This window comes from Suricata suricatta, chromosome 16 (assembly GCF_006229205.1).
Source record: "Suricata suricatta isolate VVHF042 chromosome 16, meerkat_22Aug2017_6uvM2_HiC, whole genome shotgun sequence".
Classification (NCBI taxonomy): Eukaryota; Metazoa; Chordata; class Mammalia; order Carnivora; family Herpestidae; genus Suricata; species Suricata suricatta.
This window is the reverse complement of record NC_043715.1, coordinates 16,675,360-16,703,328: the sequence shown is the minus strand read 5'-3', so window position 1 is coordinate 16,703,328 and position 27,969 is coordinate 16,675,360. Positions and strand designations below refer to the sequence as shown.

Sequence of the window (27,969 nt, the reverse complement as noted above, 5' to 3'; positions counted from 1 at the left end):
CATCAGTTTAAGAACCCTGGACAGAGTTTACTGCGTCCAAAGTTCTCATTCCTTTGAAAGACGCTCACCCAAGAGCCCTCTTTAAAATGCAAATGACCTCTGGGATGGTTGAAATGACCTGCCTGTTTGAAAAGTTTTTCCAAGTTTAGGCAGAGATAGCATAAGAGATTTTAATGGTGGGGTGGGGAGGCTGCTTAGGGGCTCTCAATTTTGCCTCGAACTGGGAAGGGAATGTAGTAAGCCACGAGTGCTAATAGCTAACTTTATAGAGCACTTACAAGAATGTGAATTAATTCACTTGTGAATTAAGTGCTATCAGCATCCCCATTTTATGGATAAGGAAACTGAGCCTGGGAAAGATCAGGTGACATGCTCCGACGTAGCTAGTGACAGAGGGGGAGTTTGAGGTCTCTATCACCCTGAGATCAAAGGCCATCAGCATAGCCCAACATCCTCACAATGAGGTGCCCTGTTTCTGATGGAAGAGGAAACAGGCAATTCACTGAGGGCCACAGCCCCTCAGTGATCCCTCGTCACTCCGGAAAGTTGAGAGCAGGCAGCCTTCACTACTGTTCCCTGAAGCTGGAAGGACTTGCTGAGAGGTCTGAAGACAGCATCATGCTGACCTGTCTTCACTGCCCCTAATTGTTTTCTAAAATCCTTTTTATTGAATTATCAGAGTGTAATGGAAGAGTCGATGAGAGTCGCTTCAGAGTTACAAGGCCAGGGCCTTCTGGGTGGAGAAAAGCAAAGCCCCAAAGCCTCCCTGGGCTGAGCAATGATATAAAATATGTATTTTTACATAACTGGGAGAAAAAAAATAAACGGACAAGCTGCCCCATGGGGAAAACGCCTCTTTCCGTATTTCCATTATCTTGTTTAATGCACAGTCGGGCAGGAGCCTCAGTGGGAAAGGAAATACTGGAGCCTTTTCCTAGGAGCCTCCTGGTGGGTTAAGAGGCAGAGAGAGCCAAGATGCAGAAATCCAAATGGCCTGGGCGTGTGCTCAGAAACACATTACAACTGAGGGGACAGGTGGGGAAACCCATTACATCTGAGGGGACAGGTGGGGGAGGGGGCTGGGCTGATTCCAAACAGCATCGTGGTTTGCAACAACACCTCTCCTCTGGGTTGAGAGAGTAGCCTCAGTGAGCTCAGATTCACCTTTAGGTCTGGGTGAGGTATTGTAAACAGGGCCTCCCCAAGAGGAAGGGGGACAGGGGGTGATTCTTTCTAAAGAACAACCACCACACTAAACATTGACTGAGCAGTTGCTACCTGGTGCCAAGTATTCTGTTTTGTGATTTTCCTGCATAGCTTCCATCAACCCATTTATAGAGATGAGAGCATAGAGTTGCCCAAGGTCCTACAGCTGGTGAGTGGCTGACTCCACAGTTTTGTAGTTCTGACCATGCTTAGGAGGGTGAAGAGAAACAGTGTCCTTGTCAGGGTACCCAACAGGGGACACACACAGATGCGGCTGGCCTCTGGCAGTCAGACAGGGAAGCTATCTGACCTAACATTTGCATGTCTGTTCCTTTTTTTACTCTAAAATAATTTCACTAAGGACAGAATTCTCTATAGAGAAGGCAGTGGTGGCAAGAGTGTGGTGTTAAAAGCCCTAGTCTGGGAATCAAGAGATCTCAGGTTCTAGTCTTGGCTTTGATGTTGACTTGCTATGGGACATTGAAAGTTATTTGCAGAGGCGCCTGGGTAGCTCAGTCGGTTAAGTGTCAGACTCGGGCTCAAGTCATGATCTTGCAGTTCACGAGCTGGAGTTCCGTGTCGGGCTTTGTGCTGACAGCTCTGAGCCTGGAGCCTGCTTTGGATTCTGTGTCTCCCCTCTCCAGTTCCTCTGTCTCTCTCTCAAAAATAAACATTAAAAAAAAGTTATTTGCAAATAACAGGTTTGGATGATCTTTAAAGGGTCTTTTCCAGGTCAACATTAAAAGATAGATTGAGGGGCACCTGAGTGGCTCACTTGGTTAGGTGTCCGACTCTTGATTTGGGTTTAGGTCATGAGCCCCAGCTTTGTGAGAGCACATAGGGCTATATGCTGACAGTTCAGAGCCTGCTTAGGATTCTCTCTCTCTTTCTGCCCCTTCTCCCGCTTACACTCTCTCTTTCTCTACCTCTTTCAAAATAAATAAACATTTTTTAAAAAAGGACAGATTGAAAACTACAGCTCCAGCTCCAAGACAATCTGGGGTCTACATGCAGTGAAGCTAATAGAAAGAAAGCTAAAGAAAGAAGGGTCATGGAATTAGAGGACCTCCCTCACTTCCTACTGGCCTCCAAATCTTTATGTCTCGGTTGCCTAACAAATGAGAATAATAAAAGCTCTCAGGTTGTTTTGGAGATGAGATTAAGTGAGAGGGTCAATGTTAAATGCTTAGCATAGAGCCTGGCACAGTACTTTTCAATGCTCTGCACCTAGTGTTGCTATTATTATCTTTGTCCTTCACATCTGTATAGAGCTTTTATGGCACAGGAAGCATTGGTTTTATTTGTTTGTTTAGTTAGTTGAGAGAGACAGAGATAGCTCGAGTTGGGCAGGGGGAGAGAGAGGGAGATAGAGAAAATCCCAACCAGTGTCTGCACAGTCAGTGCAGAGCCCCACGTGGAGCTGAAATTCACAAAACTGTGAGATCATGATCTGAGCCCAAAACAAGAGTCGGTCGCTTAACCGACTGAGCTACCCAGGCGCCCGTTATTTATTTTCATTCATTTATTTTTTTTTAAGTAGGCTCCATGCCCAAGGCTCACACCCTTGAGATCAAAATGTTCTACCGAGGGAGCCAGCCAGGTGCCCCAAAACATTGGTCTTATTAATTGGTTGGCGACTTCACAACAACATAGAGAGGATTTTATCATTATTATTCCCATTTAGAGGGTGGAGAAACTGAGACTTCAAAGGTGGGTCCTGACCAATGGATTGATTTGTACACTCAAGAACCTGTGGAGCCCTGCAGTTAAGACAGGACCAGATAAAGAGAAAAGTCCTTTCTGCCCCCAGGTGTTAGTGAGCCACCGTGCAGCTGGGCGGGAACTTGGGAATAGGACTCCGGGAACCCCTATTCTCTACCCAGACGAGGAATCGCCGGCCAGCCAGTCTGCCAGTCGGCTGGAGGCTGCGAGGCGGGGTCAGGGGCGGGCCGACCGCCCCCAGCCCGCGGAAGAAGCTGAGACCGAGGCCTGCCGCTCATTGGCTGCGGCTCGCAGGTGTGCCCTTAGCCAATCAGCGGTGCCGGGGGCGGTGCCTTCCAGGCTCACCTGGCGGCCGCGACGGTGCCGGGCTCAGTGGCATCGGGAACTGCGGAGCACCTGTGAGTTCGCGGAAGTCCTGCAGTCCTCTAGCCCGGCCAAGCGCCGCAGGACCCAACCCAACCCAACTCGACCCGACTTCTGCCTGGCCCGCCATGGGCCCTCCGTCCCGTAATGTCTCTGCGCTCCTGCTGCTGCTACAGGTACGTCGCGTCCCTGGGTTTTGCGGGGGACGCCTTCCGGCCCCACCATTACGAGCCCCGGCCCCCTTCCTCTCTCCTCCCGTCCATTCTTCTTCCAAGAAAGTTTAGGTCCAGGAATCGCCTGGAAGCTGCGCCGCGCTCTGGGCTCCACGGAGGAGGGAGAGGGAGCGGGTGCAGAGAGTGGCTTTACCCACTCCCCGGCGCAAATACCAGAGGTGGGGGGCGAGCCTCGCTGCGGGCGCTGGGGACTCCGCGCTGGCGGCGGTACAGGCTAGGGGCGGACTGTGGGGGGCGTGCAGCAGGGTGGGGGCCGGGGTATAGAAATGAGGTGTCCTGCTGCAAGTCCGGGGGTACCCAGGAGCAGTGGAGACGACCTCTGAGGTAAGGAAAGGGAAATCAATCGAAATAAAGGCACCTGCCTGTAAAGAAAGGGTAGTAAACGGGTATGGGGGCGCCGTGGGTTAATAAAGGGTTCAAAAGGGGTCGGAGCGCCCCTCGGTGTGAGGAACTAGACTTAGGAGTGTGGGTGACCGCGGTATAAGGTAAGCGAAGTGTAAAGATGCCTCCAGTGAAATTAAAAAGAAGATTAGAAGAAAGGGGTAGTTGGTCGGGAGGAGGTTGACCCAGCAGCCCCCCTCTCCCGGGAGTACCTGGAGGAGTACCTGGAGGCTTGGCGGCAGCAAGTTTCGGAATGAAAGAGTTTGGCGTGGCTGCCTGCCCTGGGGGTTCGGGGGTGAGGGTGGATCCCTCCTACAGGCCGACGCTGGGAGCAAGGGAGGGGCGGCGCGGCTGGTTTCGGTGGGGGCAGGAGGGGACCCCCCCCAGGTCACCCTGGTTCCATACCTTTCCCCTACTCCAGGTCACATCAGGGCTCTGCCAGGAGCCGGAGCCCTGCCGTCCTGGCTTTGGTGCCGACAGCTACACGTTCACGGTGCCCCGGCGACATTTGGAGAGAGGCCGAGTCCTGGGCAGAGGTGAGGGCGTACCGCCGGGGTCCTGAGCTGGGTGCGTTGGGTGTGGGAAGGGTCCGACAAATTGCTCCCGCGGCTGTGGGCTGGACTACGCAGGCCCTTCTCTTGGCTCAAATGGCACCCCTTTGCAATTTACACAGATGTAACGATCTAAACTTTTACTGTGGTTGAGAGGGCTATGGTATGGTAATTAGAGTGGGGGGGGGGACATTTATTTAGAGGCATTTAATGTGTCTCAAATTGCCCTGACCACTTGAGAGTCTGTCATTTCAGGCTGCTAAAACCTCATATGAAGGGTAGGAGGGGCGGCAGTAGTTCCCGTTTTGCAGATGAGCAAGCGGAGGCTCAGAGGGTGGAGTCCACTTGCCCTAGGTTGGGTGTAGCAGGAATTTGAACTAGGTTGATTCCCAGGCCCCATTCAGCACTATCTCTGGGAGGACTGTGGTGTGGGGGTTGTGGCATTTGCTCAGAGATGAAAGCATTCTGATAGAGTTACTATTCCCCCCAAGGAATAATATTAAAAAAAAAAAAAAAAAAAACCAAAACACAAAAATCTCAGTAGCTGTGACTCCAGGAATGAAAACGCACACAATGTCCTTCTGGGCCTTATCACTGTGATAATCAGGATTCTAGAGTTTGCTTTATTTCACTTCACTGTTGCCCAGAAGTGAGAGCGCAATGGAAGCTTGGTTTCTCTTCTGGTTTCATTGATTCCCAGATGCTTATTTCCTACCAAACGACTTCTTCCTGTTGATTTTAGTTGATTGGGCAAGTATCATAACTATAAAAGAAACACTTTTTAAAATGAGAAATCACCCACAATCCCCCTGAGGAAATTCACTGCGTTTATTCTTCCAGTCTTTGGCCGCATGAAAACTTAAGCAATCACGCTGTTGTGTGAAAATTGTTTGAATTTTGGAAGTTGTTCCAATAGTGGGAGGCAATTTTTCCCCCCAAACAGAGAAACTACAGCTTCATTGATTAAACATACTTGCTTTTCTGAGGCCTGTGTTGTGTGGAGCTTTCTATGAAGTGAAAAAGGAAGTGTTTGTCCGATTTTGCAGTGGGTCCACCATTAGTTGATGGTTGATGTTCTGGTCAGCTCTGTGCTGGACAACTCAGGAAGGAATTGAAGAGCTGGGAGGGCACTCCAGCCTGCTGTTGGTATTTCACGTTCCAGCAGATTATGGAGAATGCCCAGGACGCACTGAGAGGGCACTGTGGGACATGGGCATTCAGGGGCCAAAGAATGTGGGTGGTGTGGGATGTTTTGATGAGTATCAGTTGGCAGTGAGGGCTGGCTTCTTGGAGGAGGCAAAGCTGATCCTGCCTTGAAGATTGGGGCAGGGGTTAGAAATTGGGGGTGTGAGTGCCTGTGTATATGGGGGTGTTCTAAGACCAGCGCTGGTCACTTGGTTTCCCTGTACTGAGGCATTTGGTAAGTCCCGGTGTGAGTTAGTCTGGCTTTTATCATTCCTGCACCCTTCCTTCCCCAGCCAAGCTCTTGGTCTGACCAAAAATACTGTTGTATAATAATATAAATATTACCATTATTATTTAAAACAATTTTTTAATGATTATTTATTTTTGAGACAGAGTGTGAGCTGGAAAAGGGGCAGAGAGGGAGACACAGAATTGAAGCAGGCTCCATGCTCTAAGCTGTCAGCACAGAGACTGATGCAGGGCTTGAACTCAGGAACAGTGAGATCATGACCTGAGTCAAAGTCAGACACTGAACCGAGTGAGCCACCCAGGCGCCCTTACACCATTATTATTAATAGTAGCCTATTCTTTTTGAACCAGACTCTGGGGCAAGTGCTTCATTTTATCCCATTTAATATTCCCAAGAACTGGGGCACCTGGGTGGCTCAGTCCGTTAGGCGTCCGACTTTGACTCAGGTCATGAGCCCCCAGTTTTTGGGTTCTAGCCTCCCATCCAGCTCTCTGCTGTTGGTGTGGAGCCTGCTCTCCCTGTCTGCCCCTCCCCCACTTGCGCTCTTTCTCTCAAAAATAAACAAACATTTAAAAATGCATACATATTACATATATATTTATATTCCTGAGAACCTTATGAGGGTAGGCACTATTGTTATTTCTATTTTGCAGAGGAGGAAATTGAAACATAAAGCAATTTAGTAATCTGTTCAGAGAACCACAGCTGGTCTTTGTCCTGTTCTCTCCCTGTCTCAATAATTTCAAAGAAAGAAAGAAGGTGTTTGGAGAATTTGTGTCCATTGTGCAGTAAACGTTGTCTTCCCTGTGCTCCCGAGAGAGCAGAAGTGTTGATAGGCAGGCAGGACCCAGAGAAGAGGTGGTGGTGATGGAGATGGGTCAGGACAGGTGGGAAGTGGAGGGAGGCCTGTGCCCACGATCTTGGTGGGAGAAGCAGCTTCTGAAAGCTGCCTGTGTGGCTGGTTTCAGTGTCCTTTATGTCCAAGGCCTCTGCCATCAACAGATTATCTGACATTTCACTGTTTTGGGCTTTCCTCTCAATCCAGTGTGGAATTACCCCAGGACAGAAGTTCTCTCCTGGTAAAATCACACATGCGACCTTGGAAAACTGGCTTTGTGATTTTAAAAGGCAGCTAGGATTTAGGGTGGTGGCCTCACTCTCTTTGGACAGTCCAGGAAAGCGGAAGGATGTGACAGTAGCACCAGGTTGAAACATTCACTCCACTTCGCTCACAGAAGTTTGAAAATAAGGAACCTGTTACTTTTTGTCCGCCATTGGCCGCAGAGTGTCACGAATAAGGTTTGTTGACCGCATTCGGGGGACCCTGGGGTGGTTTGCTGGGGTGATTGTTGTGTTCTGAGAGATGGATGACCCTACAGTCTCAGCCTTGAATTTATGTCATTGGTTTCTTTCCAGGTTCTAGAATGGAGAATGTTTTAAAAAACAACCGTAAACCAGTTCTCTAGAGTTTGATACTTTTCTTTTTTTCTAGCATAAACTGTTTTGGGAAATCCAGACTATTTCATATTGCCTTCAGCTTTAAGTTGATTGCGGTGTGGGGGGCAAAAAAGCAGACAGGCTTGGAAACTGATCACTTCGTGCTTTGCTTCACCACCTGGTTTTGGGTATACAGGGCTCATGTTTTAGGTTTGAGCTCTGGTTGCTTGATGGATTGACCTAGCTCACAAGCACCCATTTGTGTGGATTAAATACATCCATTTCCCCCTTTCTAAAAGATGTGCTGAAAGGTGGTAGAAACAGGGTGCAGGCCTAATTAAACTGGGCTTTAAAAAAAACAAATACAGAAACCTGCTTTGGGATCTCCTTACATCATCAGATACCCACTCCCCCGTCCCTCAAACTCACTTCCCGATTACTCACCTCTGTGACAAGGGTTACTCTAGCTCACTGAGGAAGGAGATCTGGGTCCTCCCAAGTTCTGGGCCCTGCAAGGCTGTGTAAGGAAGTCTGGCTGCCACTCTCCCTGGGGCCTGCCTGCCGACCTGCCCTACCTCTGCCAGATGGTTATGGAAATCCCTGTTTTCTCTCTGGGGCTTTTTATTAGGTGAGACTTTTCTTCCGAAATGCTCACCTTGGTGTCTGTCACACATTCCCTTCCAAGTGTAACCCCAGATAAGCCAGACGCCGAAGCAATCAGCTCTCACATCTCCCAGCTGCCAAAACCCTAAAATCTCCGAGAGGCACCTGTTACAGTTCAGACTTTCTGAGTTTCTGCTCTGCCTCAACTCCCATCTCCTTTCAGGGCTTTAGGCCTTCAAGGAGGGGAATGAAGTCTGTGTGGCTGGGCAGGGTAGTCTGTGAATAAGTAAGCACATCGAAGGTCCAGATTTGCCTTTCAGCTCCTAGCTATGTGACCTTGGGTAAATCACTTTATTTCAGTGAGCCTCAGTTTCCCCACCTGTGAAATGGGGTGGAGGGAGAGTAGTACTTAGTGGTTTGTTGTGAGGATTAAATGGACATGTTTGTTTATTTGGCTAGCCAACAAGTAAGAAGAGTGCCAGCACTGGGCTAGACTCTGGGGTTACAGTAATGAATAAAGCAGATGTGGGCTGAACATAAAGCAAGAGAGATGATGTAAAGAAACAGGAAAGATTCATTAAATGGTGCCTCATATTTCTTAGGACAGAGTAGGCACTCAAATATTGAACAAATGAAAGAATGAATAAATATTTATTATCCCTTATATATTGGCTTATTTTTTTCCCCTTTCTCAAACTCTTTGGCCTCAGGCCAGCCCTAAAAGTTGATCTAAATGGGCTGGGGAGAGTTGAGTCTATTAGAACTTCCTAAATGCATGTGAGAGCTGCTCACCCAATCCGTGGTTCTGGAAGCCGGGCTACCCCATAAGTGTGTCCCAGAATCACAGCTGCTGAGTGCTGCCTTCTGAAAGCCAGAGGGCAGAGTCGGGAGCTCTCAAACCTGAATCTGAAAGGGGAAAGGCAGCCATTTTTAAGTGTTTTTCATCGTTGGTCAATTAAAAGAAATTCCTTTGGTGGCCTTTCACCCTTTTTCTGCCTCTCTTTCTTGCTACTTAAAGTTTACCTTTCATACACTTCAGCTCATGCTTGCTACTCTCAGGAGGGCTCTAGCCACCTTCTTTTTCACATTTCCTCTTCCCTTTCCTTCCTCTTCCTCTTTTCTACATCTAATCCTCCATCCCTCCTCCCCCTCAAGGCTCTGGTGGTGTATTTCTATCATTTAGAAGGTTCTTGAGTCAAATTGCCTAGATTGAAACCCAGGGAATGTCCTTCTCCACCTGAGGGGAGGTGAGCCAAGGACCTTACCCTCTAAGCCTTAGTTTCCTCATCTGTAAAATGGGAATAATAGTATCAGGTGCTCAGTGAATATTAAGTATTAAAGCCTCTGGAGTATTTGATGCTTTCTGTTTGAGTCTCTCCCGTGTGTTTTACCTTTGGTTCAGAACTTTTCCCTGTGCCCCTTCCCACCCGGTAAACCAGCCAAACCAGTTTCCTCACTCTCCCGCTTCTGTGTTAAAGCAAACACTGCTCTGCAAACAGTGACTAGACCAAAGTGCCCTTTGCTAGGAGAGGGAACTCGGTGTCCGGCTCCTTGCTTGCCTCCGTGCAGTGGACTCTGGTGGGGCTGCCTGTGGACCTGCTCGCGAATCTTGTTTGCAGTTGGAGTGGGAGGGGTGGGGCAAAGGGTAGCGGGGTCGCAAAACCAAGAACAACCCTGAACTCAGCTTCTGTTTGGTTTTTTCTTTTTAATTTTTTTTTTTATGTCTTTATTTTATTTTGAGAGACAGAGACGGAGAGTGAGCCGGGGAGGGGCAGGAGAGAGGGAGACATGGAATCAGAAGCAGGCTCCAGGCTCTGAGCTGTCAGCACAGAGCCCGCCGCATCGGGCTTGACCCACGAACTGTGAGATCATGACCTGAGCCGAAGTCAGACGCTTAACCACTTGAGCCACCCAGGTGCCCCCTGCCTGGTTTTTGAAAGTATTTCATGGGGCACCTAGCTGGCGCAATCAGTTGAGTAGAGGTAGATAGACTTTTGGTCTCAGAGTTGTAAGTTTTTGGTTTTTTTTAAATTTATTTATTTATTTTGAGAGCGAGCGAGCGAGCACAAGCACGAGCAAGCGCTCTCACCATCAGGAGATCACAACCTGAGCTGAAACCAAGAGTTGAATGCTTGTTTGACAAAGGTGCCCTTTGGGGTTGTAAGTTTGAGCCCCATGTTGGGTGTAGAGATTACTTAAAATCTTAAAAAATTAAGTTATTTTATAATACACATGCTTTAGGGTAGTGTCTCTTTTCCCGTTGCCAAAAATGCTCTCTCCTAGCCCTGAGAGTATGGCTTAGTGTTGAATCTTCTGGAATACTTCAAAGATGCAGACTTGCCCTCCTGCAAGTTCACTGAGCCACAGTCTCTGAGCATGGGGCTCTGGACATGGCATTTTTAAAAGCTCCCCGGGTGTCTGCTGCCACCAGATTCGTTGTCTTGGATGATTCCAGTAGCTAGGTCACAAATGTTTGGTGAGTAAATACCTGGTGCCAGCCGGGGGTATGAACATCTGGTTGTTCAGCCTGAGGCCAGGGATCCAAGGGCACCCTTGATCTGGACGGGATAAGGCTGGTCCTTGTGCTGTGCTGGCAAAGGAGTGCTCTGTGGGTGTGGTCGGGGCAGGTGGGGTGGGATTGGGGGACCCAGAGAGGTAGCCAGCTGCCCACTATGTACCTGCTGCTGGGGGCACTGACTGAGACCCAGCCCCTGATCTCACAGAGATTCCAGAAAAAATCTGAGACCCCTGCAGAGGGTAATTTGAGTACCTTCTCAGAAGGGCTCTGCGGTGGGAAAATGTTCCTTGGATTCAATTCAGTTTACCTGCTGGGCTTTGGTCAGTGATAAGGCTCTAGCCAGCCAGGGGTGAGTAGACTTTCTTGTTGTGGGAAATGGGGTGCCCACAGGCATGGCGGGGCGTGCAGGAGCCAGGCTGGAGCTGTGCTTTCTCGGACAAGGGTGGTAGCTTGCAGGGGCGGCTCCCAGGAGGAGAATGCCTGGGTGTAGACCACAGCCGGGCTGTCGCAGGGCCTTGGACTTCAGTCTGCAGGAAGGAGAGGGTTTACTCAGTTGTTTCGTTTAAGTGATCTCTATGCCCAACGTGGGACTTTAATGCGCGATCCTGAGATCAAGAGTCACATGCTTCACCAACTGAGCGAGCCAGGTACCCCAGGTTTTCTCTTTTTTTCTCCTTCCTTCCTTTTTTTTTTTTTTTTGTAGAAATCATTCACTTGGTTAAATATATATATATTGGCGACAGTGAAAAAGTGTTCTTGCCATCCCGACCCAAGAAGTGGCAGAGTTGGGTCATCTTCCAGGATGTGGTGCCTTCATCATGCCCCTCCTCTGCCTTGTTGTCAAACTGCATCTGCAGTGGAAGCTGAGTCCCCTTTCTAAGGGAGAGGACTTCCCGCCTTCCCCTTGGGAAAGATGTCCTTATACTTTTTGTGTCTCACTAGTTTTTAACTGTGATGCTGGAATTCATCCTCTTTTGCTTTTGAAGAGCCTCTTTTGCTTTCATGGGGGGGTAACTTGCAGCCTGTTTGCCTGTTACTTTGACTTCCAAATAAATGCTAGCTGTACCGCGCTTTTTAAAAAAATATATATTTATTTTATTTAAAAAAAATTTTTTTATGTTTTATTTATTTTTGATACAGAGAGAGACAGAGCATGAGAGGGGGGAGGGGCAGAGAGAGAGAGAGAGACAGAACCGGAAGCAGGCTCCAGACTCTAAGCTGTCAGCACAGAGCCTGACGTGGGTCTCGAACCCATGAATGTGAGATCTGACCTGAGCCGAAGTCAGAGGCTTAACCGACTGAGCCACCCAGGGGCCCCTGTATTTTTTTTTGAGAGGGGGGGAAACAGTGTGAGCTGGGAAGGGGCAAAGAGAAAGGGAGACACAGAATCTGAAGCAGGATTGAGGCTCTGAGCTGACAGCTCAGAGCCCAGTTTGGGTGGGGCTTGAATCCAGGAACTGGGAGATCATGACGAGGCCGAAGTCAGATGCTTAACCAACTGAGCCACCCAGGTGCCACCCCCACCCCCCAATCAAACTGGGCCTTTTTCAAGGTGCAGAAGAGATCTGGGCCCGGATTCCTGTGAACTCAGGTGTTCTTGCTGGAATCTAATGGAGCCTGTCTGGAAAGGTTGAACCTGTTCACCATGAGCAAAATCGTAAATATAATCGTAAATAAACGGTGGCCAGCACAGGACCCCGTGGGATAATTAGCCAAGGCCTAGATAATAATTAGTGGGCTTTGTAATTAGGAAAACTTGTAACAAGCCGAAAGCCTTTCAGATTTATGGTACCCGGACAAGCTGAAGGCTTCAGAGAACACCTGTTTCTGTGGTTTGGCGTTCAGACATACTCATACACCTTCTCTGTTCCCAGAAGAATTTTCCTGAAGGAAGTTGTAGAGTATCTTCACCTAGGTTATTCTCCTCTACCCCTCCCCCAACAGTCTTTTTCCATCCAGCAGCCACCAGTGATGGTTTTTAAAATTTAAGTTAAGGAGTTCCTGGCTGGCTTAGTCAGTTAAGTGTCCAACTCTTGATCTCAGCTCAGATCTTAATCTGAGGGTTGTGAGTTCAAGCCCCTGTGTTGGGCTCTGTGCTGGGCATGAAGCCTACTTAAATAAATAAATAAATAAAATTTAAGTTAATACAAATAGTGAATAGTATGTTGCATACCTGAAGCCAATAAAATGTCTGTCAACTATAATTCAGTTAAGAAAAATTAAATTAAAAAATAAAAATTGGTCAGTGACACCTCATTTCACACACAATGTAAGTCAGAGTCCTTCCAATGACATGTAGGGCCTCCATGATCTGCTCTCCGCCCCAAACACTTCCCCTACCCTTTATTCTTGCCATCATTTCTTCCTGACTGTACCTAAAAACACACCGGACACACTTCTACCTCTGGGCCTTTGCACTGGCCGTTACTGCTATCATTAATACTTTTCCTCTGATATCTGCATGGCTCGTTCACTTACTTTATTTTTAGGGAAGCTGTATGCCCAATATAGGGCTTGAACTCACGACCCCAAGATCAAGAGTCACATACTCTACTGACTGAGCCATCCAGGTGCCCCCTGGCTCACTCATTTAGATTTAGGTCCAGGTTTTAGCTCACATGTCACCCTCTCAGTGAAGTCTTTCTTGAGCCCCTATTTGAGATAGTTACTCCTTCTCCTAGCACTCCCCTTCCTCCTTTGCTTTATTTTTCTCTGTAGCACTTTTCATTTCACTTATTTCTCCTATCCATTTTCTTTTTTTTTTTTTAATTTTTAAAAGGTTTATTATTTTTTAGAGAGAGAAAGACAGAGTATGAGTAAGGGAGGGGCAGAGAGAGAGGGAGACACAGAATCTGAAGCAGGCTCCAAACTGTCAACACAGAGCTTGACATGGGGCTCAAACTCATGAACTGTAAGATCATGACCTGAGCTAAATAAAGTCAGATGCTTAACCAACTGAGCCACCCAGGTGTCCTGCTCTCCAGTCCATTTTCTATCTCCTCCCAGTAGAACAGAAGCTTCAGGAGGCCAGGGAATTTCTTCTTGTGTATTTCACAGGCTGTACTGTGTCTAGAGTAGTGCCTGGCACATAATAGGTGCTCGATAAGTATTTGATAAATGAGGTTTCATTGTGTGTGTGTGTGTGTGTGCGTGTGTGTGTAGACCTATATATATTTTCGTATTTAGGAGATATTGCAGGGAGCTTTTTGTTTTTAAGAAAAGCTAGATCTTTGTCAGTATGAGCCATAGAAGGATGTGAGGACGAGAGGACATTTACAGGGCATGGGTCTCTGCTTGGCACTCTCCAGCTTCTCGGAGCCCTGCACACCTCTGGTGTAACCTTACCTAATTGTCTTGTCACAAAACAGCTTGCAATCTAGAGTCTGAAGGTCAGAGGAGCCATTTCTGCCCACACTTCTTGGTGTAAGGAAGCTCCAGATCAAAATCTAGACAGATATCTGAGCTGGCCGGGGCCATCCGTTGGGTTTCCTATTGTCTGGGTGACACCTTCCTTAAGCAAGACTCCCAGATGCACCCAATACCTTCCTGGGTATCTGCACCATCCTTCAGAGCCATTAATTGTTCAAGACCTTGTATCTAATCTTCCAGATGTCAGCAATGCACAGAAGCCTGGAAGGAACTTGCTGTGAGATGCAAAGAACTCCCAAGACAAAAATTTAAAGCCAACTTAATTAGCAGCTCATGGCCAAGATAGGAAACTCACAACTCCAAAATCCATCTGATCAATGAGAATTGAAAAGGTCCTATATGGCAATTATGTAAGATACATTTCCCTGCCTTCAGGAATGTTAACTACCTAATGGGCAGAGTTGCCAGATTTAGCAAATAAAAATACAGATGCTCATTTATATTTGAATTTCAGATAAACTGTGAATAATTTTTTATTAGTATGTCCCATGCAGTATTTGAGACATACTTACCAAAAAATCATTATTGGAGTGTCTAGGTGGCTCACTCAGTTAAGCATCCAACTCATGATTTCCGCTCAGGTCATCATCTCATGGATCTCATTGGGCATGAGTTTGGCTCTGCACTGTCAGCATGGAGCCTGGTTGGGTGTCTGTCTGTCTGTCTGTCTCTCTCCCTCTCTCTCTCTCTCTCTCTCCCTCTCTCTCTCTCTCTCTCCCTCTCTCTCTCTCTCTCTCTCTCTCCCTCTCTCCCTCCTCCTCCCTCCCTCTCACCCTCTCACCTCTCCCCTCCTTCTCTCTTTCTGCCCCTCCCCCACTTGGACGCACATGCATGCTCTTTCTCTCAAAAAAGAATCATTATTGTTTCATCCTCTATATCCATAAACAGCATTGCTCTCATATGCTGTCTCTACCCTTCCAACCTCACAACAACCAGTGAGAGGTGAAGTTGTGGCTCTGAGAGGCTAAGATAGTGCAGGTCATGCCGACAGGAAACTGGAGAGCCTGGCAGGAGTTGTGGTGGCTTTTGGACTCCAGAGCACAGCAAAACCTGTCCTCTTCACAGCAGGAAAAGACCACTAACCAGATGGTCTGTGTTGGCCAAATGAAGAGGATGGGTAATTCCTGCGCTCGAGGTCACAGGGGGAGAGAAATCTGTTTAGATGACAGTTATCTGTCTGATGGCTGATGACATTTATGTGTAGCACCGGCCAGCACGAGTACTGTGCTTACTAGGCATTGAGGCTATAACATGACAAAACACAAAAATCCTTGCCCTTATGCAGCTTCCCTTCTGACCAGAGGAGGAGGGAGAAGACAACCTGGTGGTCTGTGGGAGGAGAAAACTACAGCAGGAAAGGGGGTGGAAAGGACTATGTGTGATGGAGTGGCGACATTTGGGGGAATCACCACTAAGAAGAACCATATTTATGTAAAGACCTGAGAAAGTGGGGTGCTCAATAGATGTTAGAATTAGACTATGTCTTTGAAAGAGCTGGACTTGCCACATTCTTCTAAGTCCAAACTGGTGCCACTTAAAGACTCTTCTCTCAAAAATAAAATAAGAGGGGCACCTGGGTGGCTCAGTTTGTTAAGCGTCTGACTTCTGCTCAGGTCATCATCTCGCGGTTGGTGGGTTCGAGCCCCGCGTCAGGCTCTGTGCTGACAGCTAGCTCAGAGCCTGTCGCCTGTCTTCGGATTTTGTGTCTCCCTCTCTCTGCCCCACCCTCCCTGCTCTCATTCTGTCTTTCTGTCTCCAAAGTGAATAAACATTAAAAAAATTAAAAGGGGCACCTGGGTGCCTCAGTCAGTTAAGCGTCTGGCTTTGGCTCAGGTCATGATCTCATGGTTCATGGGTTCGAGCCCCGCCTCGGGCTCTGTGCTGACATCTAGTTCAGAGCCTGGAGCCTGTCTTCAGATCCTGTGTCTCCCTCTCTCTCTGCCCCTCCCCTGCTCATGCTGTGTGTGTCTCTCTCTCTCTCTCAAAAATAAATAAAACATGAAAAAAAAATTTTTTAATTAAAAAAATAGAATAAAATAGAATAAAATAAACGCCCAATTATTAAGACACGGGATACACCGTATAGCATAGGAATATAGTTAAGAGTAGCGAACAAATTTATATGGTGGCAGATGGTAGCTAGATTTATCTCGTGATCTCTTTGTAATGTGTATAAATGTGAATCACTATGTTGTAGACCTGAAATTAATACATTGTAGATCAGCTATACCTCAGAGTGAGGGAAAAGACTATTCTTTGGTCAGGTATTTTTTTTTTAGAGGAATAATCCTGAGAGCTAATTGCCACCACAGCTCCTGTAAAAGATACCAGATTCAAACCAGGATCTAATGTGCTTTCCAAGCCACCAGCCCCTTGGCATGTTGCCCAAGAGGAATATGGCTTTAAGTCTGATTTTCTTAACCTCCTCGTGGCGGAGGGATGGGATTGTCCTGTAAGCATCATGATTCTTGGGTATATTTGGGTGTGCTGGGGAGGGGGGTTGAGTCACATGTATACTGGTGTCCAAGGATCTCCTTGGTCGGAATGAAGTAGGAGAACTTTCAAAGACTGCAAACTTCCTCCTCCTCAGATTCTTCATCACAGTTGAGTAGGAGTGTTTGAAAAGGGAACAAGATGACCAAGTTGTTTGTGGGAAAAGTTGTGCCTTTTTTTGTAGAAAACGTCATCCCTTGAGTCAGCCATGGGACGATAGGCTGGGCTCTTACTGACAGGTGAGGTGGAGAGTGAGTCACGGCCTCTCCTGGGGAGGTAATCAGGATCAGCTTGCATCCACTCTGACCTCACACTCCTAGTAACAGGTACTTCAGGCGACCGTTCTTAGTCAGAGATCCCAGGATACGGCCCTGAGATCTCCTTCCTCTTCACAAGAAGCCTGGAGTTTTGCAGAAATGACAGGGCTCACCAGCTGCTTAGTGAAGTTCACATGGCCGATTTCTTTAGCACCTCTGCTCCCAGGCTAATAATGACTAAACTTTCTGGAGAAATTAGAATTTGTGGGTGTGCTTCCTGTACCTTCTGACTTAAGCATGCGATGGTAAAGAAATGCTCTTGTCTGCCTTGCAGATGCAGGTTTCAGAGCTTGTCAAAAATCTTTGATTTGGAAACTTTCATGTAAATTGTGCTGATTTTTCTTTGGACTTTGGAATTTAGTTATCATTTCTCTCTTTCGTTTTTTTCCTTCTTCCTTTCTGCTAATCCTCTCTCCTGAACCATGGGAGTACTTAAAGGCTTTGGAATGAAATACCTGGGAGGTGGTTCATTCAGCTCAGGAAACTTTACCAGGTGTGAGGTTGCACTCCCAGTTTGAAAAGATTTGATGTCAACATTGTGACTTTAATTTTCGGTGCTTATTTATTTCTCTTTTATCCTGTAAAGTGAAGGAAAGAGTCTCCTTGAGCTCTCTCTGAGAGTAAAGATGAGTTGGGAAGGGCAGTAGGAGAAGCAGAACTGTCTGAGTTCAAATTCTGACTCTTAACTTGCCATGTGACCTTGGGCAAGTTACTTAAACTCTGTGTTCTAGTCCTCTCACCTTTAAAAAGGGGATAAATTGTAGTTCCTGCCTTACGGGGTTGAGAGAGGATTCAGTGAGATAGCACGTCTAAAGTGCTTTCAGTGCCTGGCACATAGCAAACGCTTTTAAGTGTTGAGTTTTTATTATGAGATGTTTCTGATTTAGATTTGTGTCAAGGGGGTGAAAAAATGTATAAATGTTAGAGACCAAAGGATGGATGAGGAAGGGCTCTGTCCCTGGGGTCTTTGCTCTTGCTCCGCCCCCCATCTAAACTACTCTCTATGTAACATCCATCTGAGTGCACATTGTCCATATGTCACGCACTGCCAACCAGGTACACCATCATGAAGCCACTTTATGCTAATTTATAGTCAAACCTATTGGTTCAACAATCCTATGAACTTGACACTAGTATTCTCTCCATTTTACAGAGGAGGAAACAGACCCAGAGTTAGTGACTTGTCCAAGGCCACATACAGAGCTAGGAAATGGCCATGATTTGAACCCTAGTCTGCTAACCCAAAGCTTATGCCACCACCCATGTACTACCTGTAGTTGGCTGGTGCTTTTCTGTAAACTCCAACTGCGCAGGTCCCTTTCATAGCTACTGTTATTACTTAATAGATTTTCCCGGTGTTTCTTGACTTAAGTATGTATAGATACTTAATTGCCACCCCTACCCACTCTTTAACATATTATATACATTGTTCTGTACCTTGTTTTCTTTACTTGATATTTCTTGGAGATTATCCTCATTATTTAAGTTTATTTATTTTTAAAGTGGGAGGGAGAATCCCAAGCAGGCTCCATGCTGTCAGCATGAAGCCAGATATAGGGCTCAAACCCATGAACCTTGAGATCATGATCTGAGCTGAAACCAAGACAACTGACTGAGCCAGCCAGGCGCCCCCATCCTGAGCATTGTAGATGCTGTGTGCAGGATGCTTGTGATATGGAGGTCTCTGTGGCCCCTGGGGTGGTCATGGATCATAGGAGACGGGTTCCCCCCTCAGCCAGTCCTGGGCACGGGAGAAGTTCTGGGTTTTCAGGACTGCCCGATGCTGCAGGAAGTAGGGTGATCATTGGTCCTGAGCCCAGGGCAGCTTCTCTCATCGACACTCAGGAGTTTATTCTTGCCAGGGGTTCTTGCCCAGTCTCCCACTGGGTCTATCAGTAGTTCAGCAAGACTGTTCTTTCCCCGTGCCCAGGATCCTTAAGCCTCCATGAGTGGGGAGTTTTATGGATGACTAACTACCATGGTCTCTGCTGCTGACCTTTTGAGAAATCAGAGAACAATTAACCTGCTTTGAAATACTTGTAAAGGTGATTGATTATCCAGTGGCCCCATGGAGGATGGGCTAAATGGAAATGGGGCAAAAATGCAGCCAGGAGGGAGACTTCTGAGATGGGTTGGAAGCATTGGAAACATAGGTTCCATGTTCTGTGTACTGAGAGCTCCTTTTCCAGTCGTGCAACTGAAAACATCCGTAGTTAACCCCAGCCCCGTCTTGCATGTGTTCCTGTTCCAGATTGCAAACAGCAAGACCTCTGTAGCCCTCAGACCCTCCCTCCAGAGGAAAATGCAGACTTGTTCAATATTAAATTCATTAATTCATTAATATTGAACATTTAAAAATCTGTTCTTTTGGAGCAAAATTAGGCGGGGCCTTAAGAATGATTTAGGTTTTTTTTATTTTACTATTTTCTTAATTTTTAAGCAATCCCTACGCCCAACGCAGGGCTCAAACTCAACCCCAAGATCAAGAGTTGCATACTCTACCGACTGAGCAGCCAGGCACCCCAAGAATCATCTAGTTTCTGGGACACCTGGGTGGCTCAGTTGGCTCTTGTAGGATTGAGTCCCACGTAGGGCTCCACTACTTGGGATTCTCTCTCTCTCCTTTCTGCCCCTTCCCTGCTCCTGCTCGCTCTTTCAAAATAAATAAATAAATAAATAAATAAATATGAAAAAATTAAAAGAATCATCTGGTTTCTTAGTTTATTCACGAATTGGCTGGTTCACTGAGGTTAGGTGAGTGGGCCAGAGTCACACAGCTGGTAGATACTAGAATAATATTGTTAAACTACACCATTATTATCATTGCAGCGTTTATTGACTGAGTACTCAACTGTTCCTGTAGGATATCATTTTTTAATTCTTGTGCTAACCTTTGATGTAGGTAGTATGACAGTTCAATTTTCAGAATAAAATGGAAGCATCTCGAGGTTATTGACAAACCCAGGACCCCACACCTAGACGCACATCTCTCAGCCTGCTCTGCTTTTTACCCTCCCTGTGCTCTGCAGTTCCATTTCAGGGAAACATCTGCATTCCAGATTCTCTAGAAAGAAGACTTAGAAAGGAGACTCAAGGTCTACCCAATACAGCCTTCAAAGTCCTTGACCAGTTTTAGCTCTTGGGGTAAATGAAGCTTCAAGATCCCCTCCGCCCTGAATGAAAGGGGTGTTACTGGTGCCCTTGAGCTCTTTCCTTTTTTCCCTCATTTTTAAAAAAAGTTTATTTATTTATTTTGAGAGAGAGAGTGAGCTGGGGAGGGGCTGAAAAAGAGAGATTTCCAAGTGGGCTCTGAACAGGGCTCAAATCCATGAGCTTTGAAATCATGACCTGAGCAGAAACCAAGAGTGGGGCGCTCAACCATCTGAGCCACTCAGGTGCCCCTCATGATTACGTTTTTTCCTCTTTTTGTCAGAGAAAGAACACAGGCATGCTAGAGGGAGAGAATCTTAAGCACTTTCCGCACTCAGCACAGCACAGAGCCCTCTGTGTGGCTTGGTCCCACAACCCTGGGATCATGACCTGAGCCAAAATCTAGAGCCGGACGCTTGACCAACTGAGCCGTCCAGGCGCCCCCAAGCTCCATTTTAAACCTGAATGGTGAGGCTTGGTAAGAGACAAAAGTTTGCGAGCCGCCATTTCAGAGCTTCATAGTCTCCTATAATTATTATATTTTTCTTTTCTAAACTAACACTTAAAGTTTGTGCTTAGTCACTTGGGGGTGGAGGTCTTAAACTGTTTAACCGTGTGAATGCCACAGCTGACTTGATCTCCCTCCCAAGCAGGATCAGAGGGAACATATTTTGTTTTTAAAAAACTTAGTAGTAGTGGATTAGGCTTATTTTTTAAGCGGGGGACTGGTCTTAACCCTCTGGAGGTTGACACTGACATATTTACACATGGAACGAGGCACCTGGGATGGGTAAGTAGATGGTTGTGATTTCATAGATGAAGTCACAAGTTCGGAACTGTCAGTGCCGCGTGATGGATAGTGGGTCTCCTCACACTGTTTCCTCTACTTTTGGACATGTTTGAAATTCTCCATTATAAAGCTTAAATTCTACAAAGAATACCTGAGTAATCTATAATAGAAAGTTTAAACATCCTTCAGATTTTCTCCCCTCCTCAGGTGGCTTCTGTTAACGATTTGGCATGCATCCTCCCAGACATTTTTTTAAGTGTTTATAGAACATGTGTGTCCATATTTGTGGTTTTCTTGTTCTAAATTAGAGTTTTCCGTAAACAGAAATATGAATTGTTCTACAAAATGTAACCATCTCTTGCCCCTCCTTTATATGTCCTGGACAATTTTGCACATCAGTGATTGAATTCTTCCCCCTCATTCTCTTTAACCTGAGGAAGGTGTTTTTAATATCCTAGGAGCTGACCGAGTTCCCCTCCCTACAGTGTTTGAGTGCCTACTGTGTGCTCTGTGTCAGGCACAAGGTTCCTCCTGGCCTGTGGGGTTTAGCGATGGGTCGGGGCATTGGAAAACGCTGAGATGCCAGGTTTTCAGACAATGGGCACATTCAGAATCCAGGTGGGGTAAGACCTGTGTGGGCTGGAGCAGCTGGCCCAGCCTCTTCCAGGGGGGGTCAGGTGGAGCGGGGCTGGGGTGCTGGGTAGCATGTGAGCAGGAAGGTGGGCGGGAGTCTGTTGTTGAGAGGGGGATGCCATTAGCCAAGGTGGGTGTGGAGGGGAACATCTGTGGAGATTCTGAGGCTAGGAACCCGACAAAGGGGATGATCGACGGTGTCTCAGGAAGCTGAGGTGAAACTGAGCTCGTGGCTCTGGAGTCACACCAGACTGGTGTGAGGCTAAGAGGAAAGTCCCTCTTTGGCCCTTCCAGCTGGCCTCTGGGGCTGACGGGGGCCTAACAGGACCATAGAAGGACAGTAATGTGGCTGAGGCTGGCTGACTGGGTGGGGCCCTGTTGGCAGAGACCTGGGTGAGCTCGGAGAACAGGACCAGCAGGTTGCCTGCCCTGGGGCTAGTGGGCTGAGTCAGTCCCAGGCTCTGCTGGAGTGATCAGGAGTGGGTCACAGACAGCGTGAACCACACTGCCCTCAGAGGCTGGCTTGGCCTGGCCTGTGGCATCAGATCCGGGGCACTCACCCAGCTGTCCCACGGCACCTGACGCTTATCTAAAATCCGCCTCCATCCCCAGCCTTGCTTCCAGGTGCCCATCTCAGCAAATGGCGCCACCCATCCTGTCTCCATTTGTTCATTACTCACTCATTCATTTGTTCATTCATTTGGTAAATAGTCATTAAGAGCTATTCTGTGCCAAGCACTGCTCTAGGCCTGGGGATTCAGCAGAGAACCAGGCAAGTACAAATCTCCGGGGTGCAGTTTGTATTCCAGTATGTTGATGGAAACAGGCTGTAAACATAATAAATATGTAAATCATTTAGAGTGTTGGGCTGGAGGCAAATGCTGAGGAAAACTGAATCTGAATGAAGAATCGTTGGGAAGTAGTGGGTTGGTTTGAGAAGGCCTCACTGCTGAAGGTCACTTAAGCAGAGATCCAAGAGAGGTAAAGAAATAGGCTATGTGGGGAAGGGTGTCCTTAGACTAAGAGAACAGCAGGGCAGAGGCTTTGAGGTGGGACTGAAGAGCACGGAGGCCAATGTGCATGGATCTGAGTGGCCAAGACGGAGGGAGTGGTAGAAGGGCAGAGGGTGATGGTCCGGGGTCAGTACCTTGTAAAGACTTTGTCTTCAGCTCCTGGCTCCTCTCTCCCTCGCTTCACAATTTCTTTTTTATAAAGTAGCCTCCATATCCTGTTGGGCTGGTACTCAGAACCCTGAGGTCAAGAGCTGCATGCTCTACTGACTAAGACAGCCAGGTTCCCCTTCTCTCCCCACTTCAGTCCAGATTCCACCGCCTGCCCCCCCCCCCCAGTCCTGCCAGTTCTTGCCTTACCTCTTCCCTCCTCCGTTCTAGGCAGTGGAAGACTCATAAGTACTTGTTTGATGAAAAAGGCTCTTCAGTGGGCAAGTATCATGCTGATGGTTAATAGTTAATAGCTTGGGTCCTGGCCCCTGACTGATCAAGTTCAAGACCCTGGTCCAGAGTAAGACCCATGCATTCACATTTCTAATGCTGCTGCTGGTCCATCCCAGGGTAGTCCAACCCTGTCCCCTCCACCAGCAGCACTTCCCTGGGCTTTCTGCCAGGTTAGCTCCTCTCTCAGGGCCAGGAAGCTTTCCCTGACCTGCTCTCAAGGCCTTGGTCAGGACATCTACCCTCCAGCCCCTTCTCAGGTTGGGATCTTCTGAATTCTCTCTTCCCAGCAGGCCAGGTGCCCTTTGAAGTGTCCCTGGCACAGCACCTAAAATGTAGTTGGCACTCACTTAAGTGGTTTTGATGAGAGGCTATTCACTGGGGAGAATTAGGCTGCAGGGTCCCTGGAGCTTGGGGTGATGATCTATTTCCATCCGTTGAGGACTTTGGGGGAAGTGTACAATAATATGGAGGAGGAAGTCAGATTCCTAGACCTCTTATTTTTTTTAATCATGGTTTGCTCTTCCTCTTCTGAAAAACAACAAAAACCCACTTACAGCTGAGCTTAGATGTTACTTCTCTGGCCAGTCTTTTCATCAGTACAGTAAAATCTTGGTTTGAAAGCATAATTTATTCTAGAAACATGCTTGTAATTCAAAGCACTCAAATATCAAAATGAATTTCAAGAACCGTTGGCTCAGTTGTGATCTTGTGACGTTCGGCCTCATGTACTGCTCCCATTGCAAGAGGTCGGTCCTTTGTCAAGTTAACATTTATGAGAAGTGTTTGCTTGTCTTGCAGAACACTTACAGAACAGGTTACTGAAATCCAAGGTTTTACTATAATAGGAAATTTAAAACGTTTATGCCCCCCACGACTGTTTGTTTCCTAAAGATAAATCAGCTGTAAAAAAGCACCTCAATTTCAAGTATTCAACTTTTCTGCTTTAAAAAAAATTTTTTTCTTAATGTTTGTTTATTTTTGAGAGATAGAGATAAAGAGAGTGAGCAGGGGAAGGGCAGGGAGAGAATCTGAAGCACGTCCCAGGCTCTCAGCTGTCTACACAGAGCCCGATGTAGGGCTCGAACTCACAAACCTGCGAGATCATGACCTAGCCGAAGTTGGCCACTTAACTGATTGAACCATCCAGTTGCCCCGCAATTCCTCTGCTTTTTACATTGGAGGGAAATTAGGGTGATACTTACATACTTTTTAGGGTGTTTAGCATCAGCCTGCCACTTAGCTTAAAACTTCACTCTTTGATCTACTGACCCTGGCCTTTGCCAGACACTCCTGGGAGGTCAAGGCCACTGGTGAAAATCACCTCCCCCTCTGCAGAATTTCCATTCATTTTTTTTTTTAGAATTTCCATTCTAAAAGTGAGAGGGACACCTAATTGAGTAAGTACAATGTTATCAGGAAGTTAGGGAAAAAGACCCTTGTAAAGCAGGGTGTGGGGGGGGTGGTTGCATCTGTAATCCCATCACGGCCACCATCGAGTCCTTGGTGTCCTGGGCCCTTCTCACGTACTGTTATACTGGGGTTTGGAGAGGGAAACTACCGGCCATCCTGAGGGTGGAGGGTGTGGAGACAGTGGAGGAAGTGGCTGGGAGGGTAAGGAGAGGAGAGGGACTTGAAGTCAACATTCCTGGCAGGGGGGAGAGGGGATGTCCCAGGCTCTTCTCCCCACTCCTCAGAATGTGGACACCCCAAGTGCTCTGCCATTTGAAATGCTGATTAGTTAATTAGCAAGTGTTTACAGCTCTTCAGCTGTAATTCTGGGAAATAGCTCTATGTCCTTACTGTGCTTCAAAACCTCCTGTGTAACTAATTAAAAATGCAGACCACTGGGCCCACCCCTCCAAGATCCCCATTTGTAAATCTGGGAGGGGCTCAGGAATCTGCATTTTTAAATAAGCCCCACTGCGTGCTTGGGTGGAGGTCCTGGGATTGCCCGTCAAAGGAAGCTGGTCCCCACCTTTGGTTCCCAAGCCTGGGCTACAGTTTGTCTCACCCAGACTGCTTTGACAGTGCAGACTTTGAGGAACCTCCCTGTGAGACATCCAGAGTCTAGAGCTCCAAAGGGAACTGGTGCATTTAAAAAACACAGGTGATTCTTGATTGGGCTTGGTGGGGGCGGGGATTCCACGAACCCACCCAAATGTAAACAAAGTGAGTGTGTGCACAAGCACACTTGTACAAGCCTTTTATGGGTTCAGTGAGTCCACAGCTTTCATCAGACTTTGAGGCGTCCAACTCTCTGAAAAGAGATGTTTAAGGCTTGGTTCTATGTAGCAGAGCAGGTGGGAACCACCCCCCAGTGTTTATCAAGTCAGAGGTAAAGAGAAATTACATTGAGGACCATGAACTTCCATGTTTTCTTAGAGAAGCAGATATGAACAAAATATGCAAATCATGTGACCGAATGACAAAAATTGAAGTGGAGGAAGAATTCTATTAATATTTGGAGAAGAGAACTTGGATGGCCAATGGGCTTCTCCCCTCTTTCCTCCTTCACTCCTTTCTTACCCCCCTACCCTCCCTCACTCCTTCCCTCCATCCTTCCGTCCTCCCGCCATCATTCATATAGTCTTTGGGCGACTGCTGTCTCCAGGATCCTTCAGTGATCCAGGCTGTTAGTCCAGGAAGGGCACCTGGATGATTCAAGACTAGGGGATGATCTGATAAGTTAACTTACTTGCTTTTGAACTGAGGTGTTAGGAGTTGCCCAGCCAACCTTAAAATGCATCACCAAGCCCTGCTGCTGTTCTGGAGAAGCACATGAAACTCAAGATAAGCCGAAAACAGATTCAACATGGAGATAAGGCAGCCGCAGTTTCAGTTTTAAGGTTGGGCCATGTAAGAATTTAAGGGACTTTCCTTGCTGTGAACAGGGACTATAGTTGCTTTTCTACTTTTTCGGTGAGGGGGATTTGGTTATGAGTAATCCACCTGGAGTCTGATAACAGACCCAGCGAATGTGTAAGGCATTTCAGAAATGTGATTCCAAATACACTCTCGAGATTTTAGAGGGCAATTAATCCTGAACCTGAGGACTCGGGTTATTAAAAAGAATTGCTCTAAGACAGGTGATTTATCTCCCTTTTTCCCCCCTGGTGTCTATTCACTTCTGAGAGAGAGACAGACAGACAGACAGACAGACAGATAGAGCATGAGTGGGAGAGGGGTAGAGTGAGGGAGACATAGAATCTGAAGCAGGCTCCAGGCTCTGAGCTGTCAATTCACAGCCCGCTGCCAGGCTTGAACCCATGAACTGCGAGATCATGACCTGAGCCGAAGTCAGAAGCTTTACCGACTGAGCCATTCAGGTGCCCCTATTTTTATTATTAACAGTGATAAAGCTTTTAACATATGCCAGGCACTGCCCTAAGCATTGGTAGCGTAACATATAGCTTCCCCGATCACTCTGGGGAGGTAGTAGGTTCTCCACCCCATTTCAGATGAGGAAATAAAGGCCAAGAGAGGTTCGTTCATTTATTTATTTATTAAAAATTTTTTAATGTTTTTAAAAAATTTTTTAATGTTTTTTAATTTTTATTTTTGAGAGAGCACGAACAGTGGAGGGTCAGAGAGAGACGGAGATACAGAATCCGAAGCAGGTTCCAGGCTTTGAGCTAGCCGTCAGCACAGAGCCCAATGCAGGGCTTGAACCCACAAACTGTGAGATCATGACCTGAGCCGAAGCCGGTTGCTCAACCGACTGAGCCACCCAGGTGCCCCAATGTTTGTTTATTTTTGAGAGAAAGAGAAAGAGTATGAGCAGGGGAGGAGCAGAGAGAAAGGGAGACCAAGAATCTGAAACAGGTTTCAGGCTCTGACCTGTCAGCACAGAGCCTGACGTGGGGCTCGAACCCATGAACCATGAGATCATGACCTGAGCTGAACGAACTGAGCCACCCAGATGCCCCTAGAGAGTTTCATTTAGATTATGGTTCACTATGACATGTAGATCTGCTTAAAAAGGTCTTAAGGCCATTTTTGACCTCTTCATGGTAAGACATGATGAACCGGATCATCTCTTCCACATTTTATTTTACTATTTTTTAAAAGTTTGTTATTTAAATTTTAAAAGCTTATTTATTTAGAGAGAACGAGGGAGAGGGAAAATCCCAAGGAGGCTCTCAGCTGTCAACACAGAGTCTGATGCAGGGCTAGATCTCATGAAGCGTGAGATCATGACCTGACCCAAAACCAAGAGTCAGATACTCAACCACTAAACCACTCCGGTGCCCCTTTATTTATTTATTTTTAAGTAATTTCGGGAGTGGGGGGAGAAAAGTAATCTCTATACATATTTTGGAGGTCAAACTCACAACCCTGAGATCAAAAGTTGCAGGCTTTACCAACTGAGCCAGCCAGGTGCCTACTCCCTACCACATTTTAGACAATGATATTCCAGTAATGGGAAAGCTAGGATCCCCAGATGATGGGGATTCTTTTTCCCACGGTGCCAAGACTTCCTGAAACAATGTTCTTTTTTTTTTTTTTTAAAGACTTCATTAAGAACCTCTTCTTTATGTTGGTCTGTTTCTTCACTTTCTTGAAGACTTTGAAGGCATGAGTTGCCTAGATAACATAATATCTTGTGTCTCAGATAGGGATTAGGAAATAAGCAGAAGAACATTCAGGATAAAAGATTAAGACAGGAGGAGGGTTGAGTAGCCACGTGCTTGCCATAAAGCCTGAATCCCTGAGAAAAGCACACTACACATTTAAATTTGAGTTTCCTACCAGTCAAAGCAAAGAGGGAAATAAGATCACTTGTTTGGCTGGGTTTCTGTGTATTAAGCATAAATCGGTCCATTAATGGGGAACCCAGATGCTCTGAAGACCTCGTTCTTGCACTTCTAGCAACACCCCTTATACCTCAGATTTCCTATTTGTAATAGTCTTTATTATACAACTGATACTTGTTTGTTATGGGGAAAATACTAAAAGATGTGGTCAGCTAAGAGAGAAAAGATTTCAATTGTTCATAATATCCCTGCTTAGATATCAGAATGGGAAATATTTTGGTGTATATCCTCCTAGAAGTAAGATCGCTATTATTATATCTCCTAGGCAGTTATATAATTATTTATTTATTTATTTATTTATTTTTTAAATATTTATTCATCTTTGAGACAGGAAGAGACAGAGTGTGAGTGGGAATGGGCAGAGAGAGAGGGAGACACAGAATCTGAAGCAGGCTCCAGGCTCTGAGCGTCTACACAGAGCCTGATGCGGGGCTCAAACC

The 27,969-nt window shown here is 46.7% G+C and overlaps 1 protein-coding gene across 1 annotated transcript in view; it reads left to right on the top strand.

Moving 5' to 3' along the window:
- The first annotated feature begins 3,317 nt into the window (after nucleotides 1-3,317).
- Nucleotides 3,318-27,969, top strand: part of CDH1 (cadherin 1) — an 81,725-nt gene continuing 57,073 nt past the window's right edge. Inside the window, exons 1-2 of the mRNA XM_029926164.1 lie at nucleotides 3,318-3,467; nucleotides 4,327-4,441. Of these exons, the coding sequence (XP_029782024.1) occupies nucleotides 3,420-3,467; nucleotides 4,327-4,441 (163 nt within the window). The 5' untranslated portion in view covers nucleotides 3,318-3,419. The remainder of the gene's footprint in view (nucleotides 3,468-4,326; nucleotides 4,442-27,969) is intronic.